The sequence below is a fragment of the Somniosus microcephalus genome, chromosome 15 (genome assembly GCF_052327205.1).
Source record: "Somniosus microcephalus isolate GS21.2 chromosome 15, FLI_Smic_1.0, whole genome shotgun sequence".
Lineage (NCBI taxonomy): Eukaryota > Metazoa > Chordata > Chondrichthyes > Squaliformes > Somniosidae > Somniosus > Somniosus microcephalus.
Window position 1 is genome coordinate 6881887 of NC_141001.1, and position 21152 is coordinate 6903038.

A 21152-nucleotide genomic window follows, 5' to 3' on the forward strand; every position below is an offset into this window, starting at 1 on the left:
GGCCGCCCCCCCTCCCCCACGGTGGGCCGCCCCCCCCTCCCCCACGGTGGGCCCCCCCCCCCTCCCCCACGGTGGGCCGCCCCCCCCTCCCCCACGGTGGGCCGCCCCCCCCTCCCCCACGGTGGGCCGCCCCCCCCTCCCCCACGGTGGGCCGCCCCCCCCTCCCCCACGGTGGGCCGCCCCCCCCTCCCCCACGGTGGGCCGTCCCCCCCCTCCCCCACGGTGGGCCGTCCCCCCCTCCCCCACGGTGGGCCGTACCCCTCCCCCATGGTGGGCCGTATTCCCCCCCCCCCCCTCCCCACGGTGGGCCGTCCCCCCTCCCCCACAGTGGGCCGTACCCCTCCCCCATGGTGGGCCGTATTCCCCCCCCCCTCCCCACGGTGGGCCGTCCCCCCTCCCCCATGGTAGGCCGTACCCCTCCCCCCTCCCCCATGGTGGGCCGTACCCCTCCCCCCCCCCCCAATGGTGGGCCGTATACCCCTCCCCCCTCCCCCATGGTGGGCCGTACCCCTCCCCCCCCTCCCCCATGGTGGGCCGTATTCCCCCCCCCCCCCTCCCATGGTGGGCCGTATTCCCCCCGCCTCCCCCATGGTGGGCCGTATTCCCCCCCGCCTCCCCCATGGTGGGCCGTATTCACCCCCGCCTCCCCCATGGTGGGCCGTATTCCCCTCCCCCCTCACCCACGGTGGGCCGTTCCCCTCCCCCCTCACCCACGGCGGGCCGTTCCCCTCCCCCCTCACCCACGGCGGGCCGTTCCCCTCCCCCCTCACCCACGGTGGGCCGTTCCCCTCCCCCCCTCACCCACGGTGGGCCGTTCCCCTCCCCCTCACCCACGGTGGGCCGTTCCCCTCCCCCCTCACCCACGGTGGGCCGTTCCCCTCCCCCCTCACCCACGGTGGGCCGTTCCCCTCCCCCCTCACCCACGGTGGGCCGTTCCCCTCCCCCCTCACCCACGGTGGGCCGTTCCCCTCCCCCCTCACCCACGGTGGGCCGTTCCCCTCCCCCCTCACCCACGGTGGGCCGTTCCCCTCCCCCCTCACCCACGGTGGGCCGTTCCCCTCCCCCCTCACCCACGGTGGGCCGTTCCCCTCCCCCCTCACCCACGGTGGGCCGTTCCCCTCCCCCCTCACCCACGGTGGGCCGTTCCCCTCCCCCCTCACCCACGGTGGGCCGTTCCCCTCCCCCCTCACCCACGGTGGGCCGTTCCCCTCCCCCCTCACCCACGGTGGGCCGTTCCCCTCCCCCCTCACCCACGGTGGGCCGTTCCCCTCCCCCCTCACCCACGGTGGGCCGTTCCCCTCCCCCCTCACCCACGGTGGGCCGTTCCCCTCCCCCCTCACCCACGGTGGGCCGTTCCCCTCCCCCCTCACCCACGGTGGGCCGTTCCCCTCCCCCCTCACCCACGGTGGGCCGTTCCCCTCCCCCCTCACCCACGGTGGGCCGTTCCCCTCCCCCCTCACCCACGGTGGGCCGTTCCCCTCCCCCCTCACCCACGGTGGGCCGTTCCCCTCCCCCCTCACCCACGGTGGGCCGTTCCCCTCCCCCCTCACCCACGGTGGGCCGTTCCCCTCCCCCCTCACCCACGGTGGGCCGTTCCCCTCCCCCCTCACCCACGGTGGGCCGTTCCCCTCCCCCCTCACCCACGGTGGGCCGTTCCCCTCCCCCCTCACCCACGGTGGGCCGTTCCCCTCCCCCCTCACCCACGGTGGGCCGTTCCCCTCCCCCCTCACCCACGGTGGGCCGTTCCCCTCCCCCCTCACCCACGGTGGGCCGTTCCCCTCCCCCCTCACCCACGGTGGGCCGTTCCCCTCCCCCCTCACCCACGGTGGGCCGTTCCCCTCCCCCCTCACCCACGGTGGGCCGTTCCCCTCCCCCCTCACCCACGGTGGGCCGTTCCCCTCCCCCCTCACCCACGGTGGGCCGTTCCCCTCCCCCCTCACCCACGGTGGGCCGTTCCCCTCCCCCCTCACCCACGGTGGGCCGTTCCCCTCCCCCCTCACCCACGGCGGGCCGTTCCCCTCCCCCCTCACCCACGGCGGGCCGTTCCCCTCCCCCCTCACCCACGGCGGGCCGTTCCCCCCCTCCCCCCCAATGGTGGGCCGTATACCCCTCCCCCATGGTGGGCCGTACCCCTCCCCCCCTCCCCCATGGTGGGCCGTATTTCCCCCCCCCCCTCCCATGGTGGGTCGTATTCCCCCGCCTCCCCCATGGTGGGCCGTATCCCTCCCCCCTCCCCCATGGTGGGCCGTATTCCCCCCCGCCTCCCCCATGGTGGGCCGTATTCCCCCCCGCCTCCCCCATGGTGGGCCGTATTCCCCCCCGCCTCCCCCATGGTGGGCCGTATTCCCCTCCCCCCTCACCCACGGTGGGCCGTTCCCCTCCCCCCTCACCCACGGCGGGCCGTTCCCCTCCCCCCTCCCCCACGGCGGGCCGTTCCCCTCCCCCACGGTGGGCCGTTCCCCTCCCCCCTCCCCCACGGCGGGCCGTTCCCCCCCTCCCCCACGGCGGGCCGTTCCCCCCCCTCCCCCACGGCGGGCCGTTCCCCCCCTCCCCCACGGCGGGCCGTTCCCCCCTCCCCCACGGCGGGCCGTTCCCCCCTCCCCCACGGCGGGCCGTTCCCCCTCCCCCCCTCCTCCCCCATGGTGGGCCGTGGTATAGCTCTGGGTAGAACTGTAATCAGCAATGTTGTGGGTAACAGCATCACTGCCTACACCAGTCTATTCGGAGCAGAAGGCCCTGGGTTCGGTCCCTGGTTTGTGCGTCCTGTTGTGAATAGCTTGTCGTCTCTCACTGGGCTCGCTCACGACAGTTTGAAGGTCGAGAGCTGGAGAGACAGTTTGAAGGTCGACAGCTGGAGTGACAGTTTGAAGGTCGAGAGCTGGAGTGACAGTTTGAAGGTCGAGAGCTGGAGAGACAGTTTGAAGGTCGAGAGCTGGAGAGACAGTTTGAAGGTCGAGAGCTGGAGTGACAGTTTGAAGGTCGAAAGCTGGAGAGACAGTTTGAAGGTCGAGAGCTGGAGAGACAGTTTGAAGGTCGAGAGCTGGAGAGACAGTTTGAAGGTCGAGAGCTGGAGTGACAGTTTGAAGGTCGAGAGCTGGAGTGACAGTTTGAAGGTCGAGAGCTGGAGAGACAGTTTGAAGGTCGAGAGCTGGAGTGACAGTTTGAAGGTCGAGAGCTGGAGAGACAGTTTGAAGGTCGAGAGCTGGAGTGACAGTTTGAAGGTCGAAAGCTGGAGAGACAGTTTGAAGGTCGAGAGCTGGAGAGACAGTTTGAAGGTCGAGAGCTGGAGAGACAGTTTGAAGGTCGAGAGCTGGAGTGACAGTTTGAAGGTCGAGAGCTGGAGAGACAGTTTGAAGGTCGAGAGCTGGACTGACAGTTTGAAGGTCGAGAGCTGGAGAGACAGTTTGAAGGTCGAGAGCTGGAGAGATAGTTTGAAGGTCGAGAGCTGGAGAGAGGACAGTTTGAAGGTCGAGAGCTGGAGAGAGGACAGTTTGAAGGTCGAGAGCTGGAGAGACAGTTTGAAGGTCGAGAGCTGGAGAGACAGTTTGAAGGTCGAGAGCTGGAGAGACAGTTTGAAGGTCGAGAGCTGGAGAGAGGACAGTTTGAAGGACGAGAGCTGGAGAGACAGTTTGAAGGTCGAGAGCTGGAGAGACAGTTTGAAGGTCGAGAGCTGGAGAGACAGTTTGAAGGTCGAGAGCTGGAGAGACAGTTTGAAGGATGAGAGCTGGAGAGACAGTTTGAAGGTCGAGAGCTGGAGAGACAGTTTGAAGGTCGAGAGCTGGAGAGACAGTTTGAAGGTCGAGAGCTGGAGAGACAGTTTGAAGGTCGAGAGCTGGAGAGACAGTTTGAAGGTCGAGAGCTGGAGAGACAGTTGGAAGGTCGAGAGCTGGAGAGACAGTTTGAAGGTCGAGAGCTGGAGAGACAGTTTGAAGGTCGAGAGCTGGAGAGACAGTTTGAAGGTCGAGAGCTGGAGAGACAGTTTGAAGGTCGAGAGCTGGAGAGACAGTTTGAAGGTCGAGAGCTGGAGAGACAGTTTGAAGGTCGAGAGCTGGAGAGACAGTTTGAAGGTCGAGAGCTGGAGAGACAGTTTGAAGGTCGAGAGCTGGAGAGACAGTTTGAAGGTCGAGAGCTGGAGAGACAGTTTGAAGGTCGAGAGCTGGAGCCGAACCCGGTTACCAGGACGCCAAGTTGGACAGCCAGGGGTAATGTGCAGGCCAGGTGTGTGGAAGAAACCGAGGGGAAACATTGAGAAAGACAGAGGAAACATCGAGAGAGAGAGGGGGGAAACATCGAGAGAGACCAAGATGGAAACATCGAGAAAGACTGAGGGGGCACTTTATTTATTTAATTTTATTAATTAATTAATTAATTTATTTATTTAATTATAAGTTGTGAGTTCCTCACGATGCTCTCCCAGTGCGGCCACCCTGTAACCAGAGATTATTCTAGAAGCCTGGGTAGAAATATCAATGTAATTACTGTAGAAATTACTTTTTTTACATTATTGCTTGTTCATTTTATGTGCTGTCTTTTTATGTCTTTTATTTATTTTATGTCTGCTTTATTTATATTTAAAGTATGTATGCGTGTATATGTCGGTATGTGTTTTTGTGATGGCGCCGATGAAGATGGCTGCCGTCCTTGCGAGCTCCGTGCGTACCAGGCAGCTCAGTGTTCTTGCTGCTTGGTGCTCTTGGCTCGTCAAGAAAAAAGCATTTCACTGACTGGATTTCACTTCTTGTATTTAGTTATGTGACCAATAAAATTGAAATTGAAGACTTGGGCTGCTGGTGGCCCCGTGAGACTCTCGCTGGATGTGGGTGCATGCACCTTTCCAGCAAGGGTCGTTAGAGCAGGATCCCTGGCCGATATTTTACCCTTCCAGCTCAGGATCGCAGAGGGCAATTCTGGGATCAGCTAACTTGCCACGTCAGGAATTGAACCTGGAGTTTAGACATTTTCTTTTAAAGATTTCTTTCTACATTATGTAGATCATGGAGCACTGTAATGTAACTTAGAATCTTTCCAATAACTATTTAAATGAGGAGTTGCGGCTATCTTTAACGGACCAATTTCTGTCGTCTTCAGAGGACCCTGCAATCCGAGGGCGTCTGACTGAATGTCTTGAAACTATTCTGAACAAGGCTCAGGAACCACCCAAGTCAAAGAAAGTGCAGCATTCGAACGCCAAGAATGCGGTACTGTTCGAGGCTATTAGCCTCATCATTCACCATGACAGGTGAGTAGAATGTGCATGGAAAAATTGTTGAGGTCAGCCAGGGTGTGCAGGTTGCGAAGGGGGAACCTGCCGTCTAGCTACATTTCAAGCAGTCTCCTATTCACCTTAAGATTGTTCATGTCTCCCATTGTTACAGCTTTGCTACGACTGTAGATCTCTTGTTAATTGCCTACCAATCTTATCCTTCAATTCATTTTCACTAATCTGTGGTGTATAACGCTCTTCCAATCTGTTCATAGAGTCCTTATTATTTCTTGACTCAACCCAGTCAAACTTTATCTGCCATTATTCTCCCGATTACATATTTTGTCCAAGTCATTTTGTAATTCTGCGCAGCCTCCTCCAATTCCACTGTCCCTTTTAGTTTTTAATTGAACCAATTTGCATTGGATACATGAGTTCCAAGTCATTAATGTAAGTCAGCAACAGTAGTGTTCCCAACACTGATCTGTGGGACACCTTTCCCTCCACCTCCACCAGATATCTGTTGTTTTCCACTCTTCAACCAACTTCTCATCCATTTACACTGAATCCCTACAGCTTTGAGTTTAACCAATAGTCTTCCGTGTGGAACTTTGTCAGATTCCTTCTGGAAGCTGAGGTACAACATGTTGTGAGGCTTGCAGCAGTCTACTTGGGATATCACTTTCTCCAAGAAGTCAAGGAGTTTGGTAAGGTCGTAATTCTCTTTCTGAATCCGTACATAAACAACTTGGATTCGGGAATCAGAAGTACAATTTCAACATTTGTGTAATTAGGGGATATAATTAATAATGAGGAAGACTGTGATAAAATACAAGATGACATGAATAAACTTACAGAATGGGCGTGTAATTGGCAAATTAATTTCAATATAGATAAGTGTGAGGTGGTGCTCTTTGGTATGAAGAGTAAGGAGCCACACACTCCTTGGAAAAGAAGAGTCTAAATGGGGTAGAGGAGCAAAGGGATCTGGGGGTACAGGTACACAGATCACTAAGTAGTGACGCAGGTAAATAGGGCCATAAAAAAGTAAACCAAGCACTGTGATTCTTTTCTAGAGGGATAGAATTGAAAAATAGTGAAGTTCTATTAAACTTGGATAGAACTTGGATAGACCACACGTGGAGTGCTGTGCATATTATAAAAAGGATATAGAGGCACTGGAGAAGGTGCAAAAAAGGATTTACAAGGATGATACAGAACTGAGAGGTTATAACTATCAGGAAAGACTGAACAGGCCGGGGCTCTTTTCTCTAGAAAAGAGACGGCTGAGGGGTGACCTGATCGAGGGCTTTAAAATGATGACGGGGTTTGATGGGGTAGACATAGAGAAGATGTTTCCACTTGTGGGGGAGACCAGAACTAGGGCCATCAATATAAGATAAGATTCAATCGAGAATTCAGGAGAAACTTATTTATTCAGAGAGCGGTGGGAATGTGGAACTCGCTAACACAAGGAATGGTTGAGACGACTAGCATAAATGCATTTAAGAGGGGAAAAGGAATAGAAGGATATGTTGCTAGGATTAGATGAAGAGGGATGGGAGGAGGCTTGTGAGGAGCATGACACTGGCACAGACCAGTTAGGCCGAATGGCCTGTTTCTGTGCTGTAAATTCTATGTAATATAGACTGCTGTTTGCTAGGTGGTTATTGTGGATATAATCTTTAGGCTTACATTTGCTCTATTCCTTTATTTTACACAAGATAAGAACATGAGAACATAAGAAGTAGGAGCAGGAGTAGGCCATACGGCCCCTCGGGCCTGCTCCACCATTCAATAGGATCATGGCTGATCCGAACCTAGACTCACGTCCACTTCCCTGCCCGCTCCCCGTAACCCCTAATTCCCTTATCTGCTCGGAAACTGTCTATCTCCATTTTAATTATATTTAATGTCGCAGCTTCCACAGCTCTCTGAGGTAGCAAATTCCATAGATTTACTACCCTCTGAGTGAAGAAGTTTCTCCTCATCTCAGTTTTGAAAGGGCAGCCCCTTATTCGAAGATTATGCCCCCTAGTTCTAGTCTCACCCATCAGTGGAAACATCCTCCCCGCATCCACCCGATCAAGCCACCTCACAATCTTATATGTTTCGATAAGGTCGCCTCTCATTCTTCTGAGTTCCAATGAGTAGAGGCCCAACCTACTCAACCTTTCCTCATACGTCAACCCCCTCATCTCCGGAATCAACCGAGTGAACCTTCTCTGAACTGCCTCGAGAGCACGTATATCTTTTCTTAAATATGGAAACCAAAACTGTACGCAGTATTCCAGTTGTGGCCTCCAGTACCCTGTGTAACTGAAGCAAGACTTCCCTGTTTTTATACTCCATCCCCCTTGCAATAAAAGCCAAGATTCCATTGGCCTTCCTGATCACCTGCTGTACCTGCATACTAACCTTCTGTGTTTCATGCACCAGGACCCCCAGATCCCTTTGTACTGTAGCACTTTGCAGTTTCTCTCCATTTAGATAATAACTTGCTCTTTGATTTTTTCTGCCAAAGTGCATAACCTCACACTTTCCAACATTATATTCCATCTGCCAAATTTCTGCCCACTCACTTAGCCTGTCTATGTCCTTTTGCAGGTTTTTTATGTCCTCCTCACTCACTGCTTTCCCTCCCATCTTTGTATCGTCGGCAAACTTGGATATGTTGCACTCGGTCCCTTCCTCCAAATCGTTAATATAGATTGTAAAGAGTTGGGGTCCCAGCACTGACCCCTGTGGAACACCACTAGTCACTGATTGCCAACCCGAGAATGAACCATTTATCCCAACTCTCTGTTTTCTGTTAGATAGCCAATCTTCCACCCATGCCAGTATATTACCCCCAATCCCGTGATTTTTTATCTTGTGCAGTAATCTTTTGTGTGGCACCTTGTCAAATGCCTTTTGGAAGTCCAAATACACCACAATACACTGGTTCCCCTTTATCCACCCTGTTTGTTACGTCCTCAAAGAATTCGAGCAAATTTGTCAAACATGACTTCCCCTTCATAAAACCATGCTGACTCTGTCCGAATCAATTATGCTTATCCAAATGTCCTGTTACTGCTTCCTTAATAATGGACTCCAACATTTTACCAACCACAGATGTTAGGCTAACTGGTCTATAGTTTCCAGCCTTTTGTCTACTTCCCTTTTTAAATAAGGGCATTACATTAGCAGTTTTCCAATCTGCTGGGACCTTTCCTGAATCCAGGGAGTTTTGGAAAATTACCACTAATGCATCCGCAATCCCTACCGCTACTTCTCTCGACCCTAGGATGTAAGCCATCAGGTCCAGGGGATTTATCCGCCTTTAGTCCCATTATCTTACCGAGTACCATCTCCTTAGTGATTTTAATCGTGTTTAGCTCCTCCCCCCCAATAGCCCCCTGTTTGTCCAGTGTTGGGATATTTTTAGTGTCCTCTACTGTAAAGACTGATACAAAATATTTGTTCAGCATTTTTGCCATCTCCATGTTCCCCACCACTAATTTCCCGGTCTCGTCCTCTAAGGGTAAAGATTACACTGATTTGTCACTCATTTTGAATAGGGCATCACCTACCTTCCCAGTGTCCAGTGACTCCCTCAATGATAAATCTCAAATCTCCTGTAGTCTCTTGTAGTACTCTGTGATAAAGAGTGTGTATCCCTAGAGATTTATTGATTTTGTGGCCTTCAACTTGTCCAGGAATTCGATCTCAAATTACATTCAAGTTTTCCTTGACTTATCTCTGGCAAGGGCATGTTGCTCATAGCTTCCCTTATGAATAGATGGAGCGTGTAGAAATTCAGAATGTGTACGTTCTTGTGCTAACCCTCTATATTGAGGACATTTGTACCTTTTATGATCCTCACCCCAACTTTGACAGCCCTCTTATGTTGGAATACTGAAAGTCTGTTGTTTTGTGTCTGCCCCTCAATAAACCATATCCTAAGAAGAAGTTACCGTATTGAAAAGATGGGAAGAAGGAAATTAGCAGGCATAAAAAAGGGAATAAATAAAAATGGTGACATGCCAGTTGCAGCCAACAATAGTACTCATTTAGATTCCAGATACACACTTGTCTACAGAGTACAGGATTTCAGTCACACACTCTCGCCGAGGAGGAGCCGCCCCCCCCCCCCCCCCGCCGAGGAGGAGCCGCCCCCCCCCCCCCCCCCCGCCGAGGAGGAGCCGGGCCACCCCCCCCCCCCCCCCCCCCGCCGAGGAGGAGCCGGGCCCCCCCGCCGAGGAGTAGCCGGGCCCCCCCGCCGAGGAGGAGCCGGGCCCCCCACCCCCTGCCGAGGCGGCTCACTTGAGCACCTGTACACAGTAGATATGTTGAAATCCGCAGCCGTTTGAGTATCATCGCTCTGTCTTGTCATTTCATTTCCATGTGTGATAGAGCCTGCATCGGAAATAGAGGTGAGGTCTGTTGTGTCCGTCAGTAGTAACACAGACTGCAGGAGAACGGTACAACAGGTGTTTACTCAACGTGGCTCACTCTGGAACTGAAATGTCCAGATTACTACTCAGTGCTATAGGTGTGGTCACTGCCGGGACTACAGTATACATGAGCTGTAAAAAGTAGTTCCCCCCTTAAAGGTATATACATTACAATTCCTCCCCTTTTAGATTAACAGTATCATAACACTCATTTAACAATTAAATATCAACTAATTACAATTAACACTTTTAACATACAACGTTAGCTGAAAATAGTCTTTGGGGAGGCTTTCTGATCCTTTCTGGATAGCGCCTTTCCCGAGTGTCTTGCTCTTGGTGCGGAGGCGATTCTGGCACCCTGTCGTCGGTTGGGTCATCAGCTTCCGATGCTACTGTTTCTGGGGTAGATGCGACCTGTACGTCGGGTTCCTCACCAGGTACGTATGGGCGAGGCATGGGGTCGACTTGTTCCTGTGACTCTAGGATCTGGTCAGCATGGCGTCTCACGATGTTCTCCCCAATGTCCATTGTGTACATTAGTGGGCCCTGCCGTGTGCATATCGTTCCTGGCTGCCATTTTTCTGTTCAGTAGTCGCGGGCCAAGACTGGTTGCCCTATATTGAAGCTCCTTGTTGGCTTCTCATGGATGTGCTGGAATTGCTTACTCTCAACATCTCTTCGTACGTTTGGTCTGAGCAAATCCAGGCGAGATCTTAACCTTCGGTTAAAGAACATCATGGCTGGGGCCTGGTTGGTGACTGCATGTGTCGCATTCCGGTAGGCGAACAGGAAATTGTCCACCTTATGCTACAGCGGAATGTTGTCATTGTACATAGCCTTTATTGCCTTCTTAAAGGTTTGTACGAACCTCTCAGTCAATCCATTTGTGGCTGGATGATACGGGGCGGATGTGTAATGCCTTACCCCATTCTTCTCCATGAACCTCCGGAACTCTTCGGACACAAACTGTGGTCCGTTATCGGAGCAAATCTGTTCTGGCAAGCCGTTCCTGGCAAAAATGGTCCGTAGGACTGCAATAGTTTTCTCCGTGGTGGTGGAGGACATTTTGATGACCTCAGGCCATTTCGAGTGCGCATCCACGGCTATTAAAAACATTGAGTCCATGAATGGACCAGCAAAGTCAATATGCACCCGTTGCCATGGAGATGAGGGCCACTCCCATGGGTGTAGAGGGGCATGTGGTGGTGCATTTTGGACTTTCTGGCATCCTGAGCAGCTCTTGGTCAGGTCCTCGATTTGTTTATCGATTCCCGGCCACCACACATAAGCCCTGGCAAGGCTTTTCATTTTTACCCCTCCCAGATGACCCTCATGAAGCTCATTGAGCACTCTATCCCTTAACTTGGGTGGAATTACCACTCGGGATCCACACATCAAGGTCCCCCGGCACACTGACAGCTGTTCTCTTCTTGTCGAGAATGCTGGCAACAGTGAGTCGCCATGTGCTGGCCACCCCTTCACCGTCAAATCACATACGCGAGACAGTGTCGGGTCATTTCGGGTCTCCTTTTCTATACGAGCGTTAGTTACCGGTAGGCATTCAACTATAGTCGAATGAAATATTTCGACAGGATCCACTGCTGGTGCTTCCTCCGCAGTAGGCAGTGGCAGGCGTGATAGCCCATCAGCATTTCCATGCTGTTTCATGCCCTTATATTCAATCTCATAGTGGTGCGCCCCGAGAAAGAGTGACCATCTTTGTAGTCGTTGCGCAGTCATCACCGGAACGCCCTTCTTCGGATAAAAAATGGAGACAAGAGGCTGGTGATCAGTCAGCAAGGTGAATTTCTGCCCGTGCAGATAGTGATTGAACTTATTCACTCCCCAAACTAGGCTGAGGGTCTCCCTGTCAATCTGGGCGTAGTTACGCTCGGCTGAGGTTAGTGATCGTGACGCAAAGGCTATTGGCCTCTCTGAGCCGTCCGAGAATTTGTGCGACAGCACCGCTCCAATGCCGTAGGGTGACGCATCACACGCCAACCGAATTGGTAGTGCTGGGTTGTAATGGGCCAATACCTCTTTCGATGTGATTAGTGTTTTGCTCTTCTGGAAAGCTCGTTTACATTCATCACTCCACTTCCATGGCACTCCAGTTTGCAGCAGGGTGTTCAGTGGGTGTAGTATTGTAGACAAATTTGGCAAGAACTTAGGGTAGTAGTTTACCAGCCCGAGGAATGACCTCAGTTGTAACATGTTTTCCGGTGCTGGAGCCTTGACTACTGCCTCAATCTTCTCTGGGGACTTATGTAACCCCTCTTTATCGATAACGTGGCCAAAATACGAGATTTGCTTTCTAAAAAACTCGCATTTGGGGCGGTTAGCTCGGAGCCCATATTCCTTCAATCTAGTGAGCACCTGCTCCAGGTTGGCGAAGTGATCACTGTCATTTTCGCCCATGACCAGGATGTCGTCCAAATAACACTGGGTCCCTGGGATCCCTTGCAGGACTTGTTCCATTGCCCTTTGCCAAATAGCCGGAGCTGATGCTACCCCGAATACCAGCCGGTTGTATTGGTAGAGACCTTTATGGGTGTTGATTGTGAGGTATTTTTTTGATGCTTCTTCTACTTCCATTTGCAGATACGCCTGGGCCAGATCAATCTTAGTGAAGCGTTTCCCTCCAGATAGCGAGGCAAAAATATCTTCAATCCGTGGAAGTGGATATTGTACGGTGTGAAGGACCGGGTTCACTGTTACCTTAAAGTCCCCACAGATGCGAACCTTCCTTGGTTCCCCAGGCGTGCTGCTCAACGACTTTTTCATCACAGGGACGATGGGTATAGCCCACTCGCTCCAGTCTACCTTGGACAGTACTCCTGAACGTTCCAAACTCTCCAGCTCTGCTTCGACGGCTGGGCGGATCGCATAAGGTACCGGTCTGGCCGTAAAAAATTTTGGGCTTGCGTTTTCTTCGATTTTAATTGTTGCTGTCGTGCCTTTTAGTGTTCCGAGTCCTTGCTGGAACACTTCTTGCGCGTCGGTTAGGATCTTTGACAGTCGCCCAGGCGTGACGTCGTCATCCTTTTTGGCAGCCACAGTCAGTGCTTGTATGGAATGCCAATCCAGCTGTATTTTCTGGATCCATTCACGTCCCAGTAATGGTGGTCCTCCATCTTGCAATACATACAGGTCTAGTTTTGGTGTTTCCTTACCGTTATATATAACGGTCACCCTTATTTTTCCTTTGGGGCAGACTTTTTGCCCCATGTATGTCTTCAAAATAATTTTTGTGTCTCAAGGGTATGTGTGAGAATAGCCGCTCGTAGTCCCGTCGGTTTATGACTGTTAGGGCTGATCCTGTGTCCAATTCCATTTTTACCTGGACTCCTGCTATCTTGAGAGTGACCCAAATGGTTCGGTGATCCTCCGTTTTGATCACATTATGTAGTTTCAGACAACTCAGCTCCCTGCTTTCGGAGTCGGTATCACTCTTTTGTTCGTCTGAACTATTCTCCGCCACCTTATGTACCTTCTTGTACTTTCCTTTGGTAGGTTTCTTATTGCTGGTTTTCTTTCCCGACCTGCAGACTCGTGCTATGTGTCCTACTTTTCCACACTGTCTGCACACTTTGTCTTTGAACCAGCAATCATTGTGGTCGTGTGTTGTTCTGCCGCAGCGATAGCACTTCTCTGTTCTTTATGACATTTCGTTTGTGCCATATTCTTGCGGTCTCTGTTGTATCTCTGCCGCGCCCCGTGCTGCTGCTTCATATGATACCGCAATGCTGAAAGCCTTGTCCAGTGTAAGGTCCTTTTCAGATAAAAGCCGTTTCTGGGTTCCTTCACTTTGAAGCCCACACACAAACTTGTCCCTTAAGGTATCTGCCAGTCCCGTTCCAAACTGGCAGTGTTTTGATAGTTTGCGCAGTTCTGTTAAATATTCAGCATTGCTTTCATCCTTATGCTGGTTCCGTTTGTGAAACTTGAATCTTTCTGCTATCAGCAGCGGTGTGGGGTCACGATGTCTCCAAAACTCTCTTCCACTGGCTTCGCTGGGGTTACTAGATTTCGTAATAAGCCATATGTCTTTGCACCCATTAAATTTAACAATACCGGCGCTTTCTTGTCATCTGACACCTCATTTGCCTTGCAGTATACCTCTATTCGTTCGACATATGTAGTCCAATCTTCGACTTCATTGTCAAATGCGGTGATACTGCCACTCTTTGGCATTTTGGGTGTGGCTTAAAATGGCGTCTCCCGCGCTTCCCTTCCTCCCCCGCTGCTGCCAACGCCGCTCTCGGCGGCCCTCGTGGCAATGGCGGCGCCCTGTAGGTTTCGCGCGCTTCTCCTGCGCTGCTGCCAACGCCGCTCTCGGCGGTCCTCGTGGCAATGGCGGCGCCTCGCGGGTTTCTGCGCGTCTCTCTCCCTCTCGACGCTGCTCGGCCCCTGAACACTGGCTGCGCCCTGTGCGCTCTGCCTTCTCTCCCCCGTCGACGCTGTTCGGCCCTTTGCTGTGCCGCTCGGTCGGGCTCTAGCCCGCCGCTGTCCGGGAAGGGTCTGCGCACTACCTGTTGCCAGCCCATTTCACTGGACCACCTCGACTGGAAAGCCAAGCCTGGCTCTCAACAGCCTCCCCCGCAATTCTCGAGTCTCTGCTGGATGACTGGGCGGTTGCCCGTGGTCGATGCCCGTGCCTCTGGCCTTGACCTCCAATCTACTGGTCTCCAGGAACGAATCCCTGGAAGGTGATGCAGAGTTGCAGGTAGGATTGAATTTGCCTCGTCGCCAATGTTGTGTCCATCAGTAGTAAGACACAGACTGCAGGAGAACGGTACAACAGGTGTTTAATCAACGTAGCTCACTCTGGAACTGAACTGTACAGATAACTACTCAGTGCTATATACAGGTGTGGTCACTGCCGGTACTACAGTATACATGAGCTGTACAAAGTAGTTCCCCCCTTAAAGGTATATACATTACAAGGTCCTTGAGTGCGAGCGATAGAATGCTTTTCATTTTGGGCACCCAGTCAGTATTGATTACCTCAGGGTAGATACAGAGTAAAGCTCCCTCTACACTGTCCCATCAAACACTCCCAGGGCAGGTACAGCACGAGTTAGATACAGAGTAAAGCTCCCTCTACACTGTCCCATCAAACACTCCCAGGGCAGGTACAGCACGGGTTAGATACAGAGTGAAGCTCCCTCTACACTGTCCCATCAAACACTCCCAGGGCAGGTACAGCACGGATTAGATACAGAGTAAAGCTCCCTCTACACTGTCCCATCAAACACTCCCAGGGCAAGTACAGCACGGATTAGATACAGAGTAAAGCTCCCTCTACATTGTCCCATCGAACACTCCCAGGGCAGGTACAGCACGGGTTAGATACAGAGTAAAGCTCCCTCTACACTGTCCCATCAAACACTCCCAGGGCAGGTACAGCACGGGTTAGATACAGAGTAAAGCTCCCTCTACACTGTCCCATCAAACACTCCCAGGGCAGGTACAGCACGGGTTAGATACAGAGTAAAGCTCCCTCTACACTGTCCCCATCAAACACTCCCAGGGCAGGTACAGCACGGGTTAGATACAGAGTAAAGCTCCCTCTACACTGTCCTATCAAACACTCCCAGGGCAGGTACAGCACGGGTTAGATACAGAGTAAAGCTCCCTCTACACTGTCCCATCAAACACTCCCAGGGCAGGTACAGCACGGGTTAGATACAGAGTAAAGCTCCCTCTACACTGTCCCATCAAACACTCCCAGGGCAGGTACAGCACGGGTCAGATACAGAGTAAAGCTCCCTCTACATTGTCCCATCGAACACTCCCAGGGCAGGTACAGCACGGGTTAGATACAGAGTAAAGCTCCCTCTACACTGTCCCATCAAACACTCCTGGGGCAGGTACAGCACGGGTTAGATACAGAGTAAAGCTCCCTCTACACTGTCCCATCAAACACTCCCAGGGCAGGTACAGCACGGGTTAGATACTGAGTAAAGCTCCCTCTACACTGTCCCATCGAACACTCCCAGGGCAGGTACAGCACGGGTTAGATACAGAGTAAAGCTCCCTCTACACTGTCCCATCGAACACTCCCAGGGCAGGTACAGCACGGGTTAGATACAGAGTAAAGCTCCCTCTACACTGGCTCATCAAACACTCCCAGGGCAGGTACAGCACGGGTTAGATACAGAGTAAAGCTCCCTCTACACTGTCCCATCGAACACTCCCAGGGCAGGTACAGCACGGGTTAGATACAGAGTAAAGCTCCCTCTACACTGTCCCATCGAACACTCCCAGGGCAGGTACAGCACGGGTTAGATACAGAGTAAAGCTCCCTCTACACTGTCCTGAGCTGAAGTACAGTTGTGCGATTCGTGTGCTGTAGGCGGGGCCCACGCTCCGAGTCGCTCTCCCGGGACTGGACACTTGCGCCTGTATAGATTTAAAAGTTCTGCTCCTTGCTGTCTAAATTTGAAAGGTTGTCCGCCCTGGTGTACCTTTGGAATAAAGATGGCTGCTGCTAGGGTGGCAGCTCCATAGGTGAGCTGTTGATTGCTTACCTCTGTCAATGGGAATCTCCACCACCCTGTCCCCTTTCTCTCCCACATCTCCTCACTTCCACTCTTCAAGTTCCCCTGGCTCCATCAGTTAATGCATTTTAGCCCTAACTATAAGTTAACGGTTTTAAACCACCGTTACCCACCCTAACCCCTGCTCACTGAGCTGCTGAATTCTTTTCTCAAATTGGTTTCCAAATTCCTGGACTTCTGTGGACATTAAGACCAAGTTACTGCATTGGACTACACTGGATTACACTGTAAGACTCATCTGGCGTGTCTCTGATTCTGCTGCTAAAATGTTTTTAAATTACCTCTGCTTCTTTACCTGAGCTGCTAAAACACTTCTCAAATTTGGTTTCCGACTTCCTGGACTTCAAGACTACTCTTGTTCACTGGACTACACTGTCTTTGATTCTGCTGCAAAAAAATATTTAATTAACTTTTAAACTGCGTCTGTTTCTTTGCTGAGCTGGTTTGACCTTTTTCAGCTTTGTGGGCTTCTGGCTTGCTGCTGTTTCACTGCTGACCTGGGTAACTCGTTCTACGGATTTTTCAGCTTCGTTGGTCACTGGCTTGTGGTTTTACACTTTCTCCACTGCTTCTGATCTACGGGACCTCCTACTGGCGTCAACTTCACCATCATCTTTCGGCACCGCAGCCGACTCTCATTCCCACCGCAATAACCTCCATCCTCCAACTCTCTACCCTTCAAATAGCTTTGGGATTTCACTCGCCCGCTACACCTGTCCCTGAACTTGGACAACTGTTCGTCGATGCTCCACACTGACTCCATCCTACCTTCTTCAGCTTTATTCCTCCATGGGACCTCGGACTTTAACTCTAGTCTCCCTACTATTGTCTCCAACCTATCCCCTGCTACTACTGTACCAGGAAATATGTATCCCATTAATTGCTACATAACCAGGCCGTAATCTGAGTTTTTCCCGTGTCCATTTGCGTGCGCAATTTGGCTGCTGCTCTGGACCTGAGCCATTCACTTCTATTTCCACTTTTTCTCCCCCCTTTTTCTTTTCTCTCTATCCCTCCCTGACCACACTCTCCTGTCGTCAGGCCTCCTTTCATCTCTCCTCTCCTCTCTCGGATACACTGCCCTCCCAAATCCCTTCCCCAAACCTTCATTACTGTTCTGCTGCCGTCCCAGGCTTGACTCCCTCTTGGGTAAGCCTACAGCTTCCCTCTGTGCCTCTCTTGGCATCCTCTGAAAGGCCCAAATGGCACTTGTCGCCGCTTCCTCACGAGCAGCCCCAACTGTCTCGTCTCATCCTCTCCCGCCGACCTTACTGCCCAGCATGCCCACTGGGAGCAAATCTTGCCAATCTCCTCGCCGTCCAACTCGCTCCTCCAAGCACTGACCCTGTGGACGCTGGCAGTGGGTCACCCATCACTGACCCTCTCCGCATCTTCCTCCAGAATGTCCGTTCACTTGCGAACAAAGCCCTTGCCATCCATGAGCTTATCATGGATGACTGCATCGACATCATGGCCCTGACGGAAACTTGGCTGAGGGGTGATGACACCTTACCCTTAAATGAAACCTCCCCACCTGGCTATACCTTCCACCACTTGCCCCACTCAGACCGCAGTGGTGACGGTGTGGCTCTCATCACCAAATCACACCTCGGTCTGTCCCCCTACTCCTCCGGCACTTTCTCCTCCTTTGAGCATCTCACCTTATTCCACCCCTCTTGTCTCTCATTTAAAGTTCTTGTTCTCTACCGCCCACCCAAGTACCATAAAATATTTTATCCCAGCGATATCTTCACTGCTTTCCTCCTTCAGCCTCTGCATCGAGCGATTTCTCATCCTCGGTGATTTCAACCTCCATCTCAATTCATCATGCTCTCTCCTCTGAGTTCACTAGCCTCCTATCCTCCTTTAATCTCTCCCTCCATGTAAACTCCCCAACCCATATTCACGGCCACCCCCTCGACCTTGCCATCTCTCGTGGCCTCGCTACTCTTATCTGCAATTGACACGATGGGACCATCTCTGACCACTTCCTTGTATCGCGCTCCCCCCACATCCCATTCCCCCCCCACCCCAACCCTACTTCTATGTCCACCCCTGGAAAAAACTCTCTCCCAACTCTCTTACATCTCTTACATGCGAAATCCCAACTCTCCAGCCTTTGGCCCTCCATTTACCACGACATTTCTGAAGCTATTGATCTGCTCAACCACATCCTCCCCACCACCAGACAATTCGCAACCTTGGTGTCATGTTTGACCCTGAAATGAGCTTCCGACCACACATCCGCGGCATAACTAAAAGCGTCTATTTCCACCTCCGTAACATCGCCCATCTCCGCCCCTGCCTCAGCTCATCCGCTGCTGAAACCCTCCTCCATGCCTTTGTTACCTCTAGGCTTGACTATTCCAACGCACTCCTGGCTGGCCTCCCACATTCTACCCTACGTAAACTTGAGGTCATCCAAAACTCGGCTGCCCGTGTCCTAACTCGCACCAAGTCCCGTTCGCCCATCACCCCCTGTGCTCGCTGACCTACATTGGCTCCCGCTTAAACAACGCCTCGATTTCAAAATTCTCATCCTTGTTTTCAAATCCCTTCATGGCCTCGCCCCCCTCCCTATCTCTGTAATCTCCTTCAGCCCCACAACCCTCCAAGATTTCTGCGCTCCTCTGATTCTGCCCTGTTCAGCATCCCTGATTATAATCGCTCAACCATTGGTGGCCGTGCCTTCTGTTGCCTGGGCCCTAAGCTCTGGAATTCCCTGCCGAAACCTCTCCGCCTCTCTACCTCTCTCTCCTTTAAGACGCTCCTTAAAACCTACCTCTTTGACCAAGCTTTTGGTCACCCGCCCTAATTTCTCCTTATGTGGCTCGGTGTCAGATTTTTCTCTTAACACTCCTGTGAAGTGTCTTGGGACGTTTTACTAAGTTACCGGCGCTATATAAATACAAGTTGTTAGTGTAAATGTATAGCCAGATGCCATCTGCTGGCGGTGTAGTAGTACTGCAGTGCCGTTGCTCATTGACGGGCTTCTTTTTGTATCACTTTTAAGAGGTTGTTCCACTCTACCCTCAACATGGGTTTAATCTGACCCTGTCCCAAGTTGATGGTTTTCATTGATCTCATGACAAGGCCTTGGAAACGTGGACCACTTTCCATACATCGGGAGCCTACTGTCAACAAGGGCAGATGACGAAGTCCAACACTGCCTTCAATGTGCCAGTGCAGCCTTCGGTCGCCTGAGGAAGAGAGTGTTTGAAGACCAGGACCTCAAACCTGGCACTAAGCTCATGGTCTACAGAGCAACAGTGATACCTGCCCTGCTGTATGCCTCAGAGACATGGACCGTGTACAGCAAGCACCTCAAAGCACTGGAGAGGTACCACCAACAAATCCATTGGCAGGATAGGCGCACCAACGTCAGTGTTCTTGCTCAGGCCAACATCCCCAGCATCGAAGCTTTGACCACACTCGGATCAGTTCCGATGGATGGGTCACATTGTCCGCATGCCCGATACGAGACTCCCAAAACAAGCGCTCTACTCGGAGCTCCAACACGGCAAGAGAGCCCCAGGTGGGCAGAGGAAATGCTTCAAGGACACCCTCAAAGCCTCCTTGAAAAAGTGCAACATCCCCACTGACACCTGGGAATCCCTGGCCCAAGACCGCACAAAGTGGAGGAGAAGCATCCGGGAAGGCGCTGAACACCTCGAGTCTCTTCGCCGGGAGCAAGCGGAAGCCAAGCGCAAACAGCGGAAGGAACGCACGTCAACCCAAGCACCGTCTGCCCCACCTGTGACAGAGACTAGGTCCCGCATTGGACTCATCAGTCACCCGAGAACTCATTTTTAATGTGGAAGCAAGTCATCCTCGGTTCCGAGGGACTGCCTAAGAAAGAGAGTATCTTTTATGATTATCCTGTTCTTCGGCAAATATGCAGCCAGCGGTGGTAACTGTTTCATATCTGCAATCTCCTAATTGGCTTGTACTTGAGCCAGTTCTTTTGGGAGATTAAATTTCTAGGTGACCTTTCCATCTACAGGTGCATATTGAACTACAAAATTTGAAATCATTAACTGTTAAATTGCCGCTACAGTATCGAACCATCGAAGTTTACAGCACAGAAGGAGGCCTTTCGGCCTATTATGTTCGTGTCTGCTCCAAAACGAATCCTACTGCCCTGCTTTTTCTCCACCGCCCTGTATCCTGTATCTGCTTCAAATATTTAGCCTCTTTTCCTTGAACCTCACCATGCACCAGCTATTCTGTGTAAACTAATTTCTCTCTTATCTTTCTCCCTCCTCATTCTTCGTGACAATTTTAAATTGGTGACCCCTCATACTTGACTCGCCAACCAGAAGAAATAGTCTTTCCTATCAATCTTATCAAAACAATTTTTTATTTAAAATAAAAACATCCGTTAAATTTCTTCTTAGCCTCCTAATAAGTTCATGCTGACAAGAGAATTGGATTAATGATTGGTTGATTGACAGTGTTGTAAAGACGGTCCTTTTATTCCGTGTTATCATTGTGTTTTCACAGTGAACCCAACCTACTTGTCCGTGCCTGTAACCAGCTGGGGCAGTTCCTGCAGCATCGAGAAACCAACCTGCGGTACCTGGCGCTGGAGAGCATGTGGTTGTTGGCCAGCTCTGAATTCTCTCACGAAGCGGTGAAGACTCACATCGAGACAGTCATCAATGCGCTCAAGGTAACTGCGCTTACTCCCCTCTGCATTCTTCTGGCTTTACAGCCATCTGCATATTTATAATAAAACACACCATCAGGATGGGCAAGGAGGCATTTTGCAAGGTAGCAGAATACACTCAATGCTGGTCTGTCCAAAACTTGGGCCCTAGGTATGTCAAACCTGTGACCAGCATATCCCTTTTTACCCAGTGCAGCCAGCGCACAGTCTTGTACCCTAACTCATTCTCTGGGTACCAGAATTCTGAAGCTCCTTTAATTCCCTGTCTTTTCTTCCCATGA

General features: G+C 52.0%; 1 protein-coding gene across 4 annotated transcripts in view; it reads left to right on the forward strand.

The window, feature by feature from the left end:
- The window catches only part of LOC147106526 (AP-2 complex subunit alpha-2-like), a 148788-nt gene that overhangs the window by 38110 nt on the left and 89526 nt on the right, over window positions 1-21152 (forward strand). For all 4 annotated transcript variants that reach the window (XM_086007485.1, XM_086007483.1, XM_086007484.1 and 1 more), the window contains 2 exons: window positions 5089-5239; window positions 20706-20874. In XM_086007485.1, coding sequence (XP_085863611.1) covers window positions 5089-5239; window positions 20706-20874 — 320 coding nt within the window. The remainder of the gene's footprint in view (window positions 1-5088; window positions 5240-20705; window positions 20875-21152) is intronic.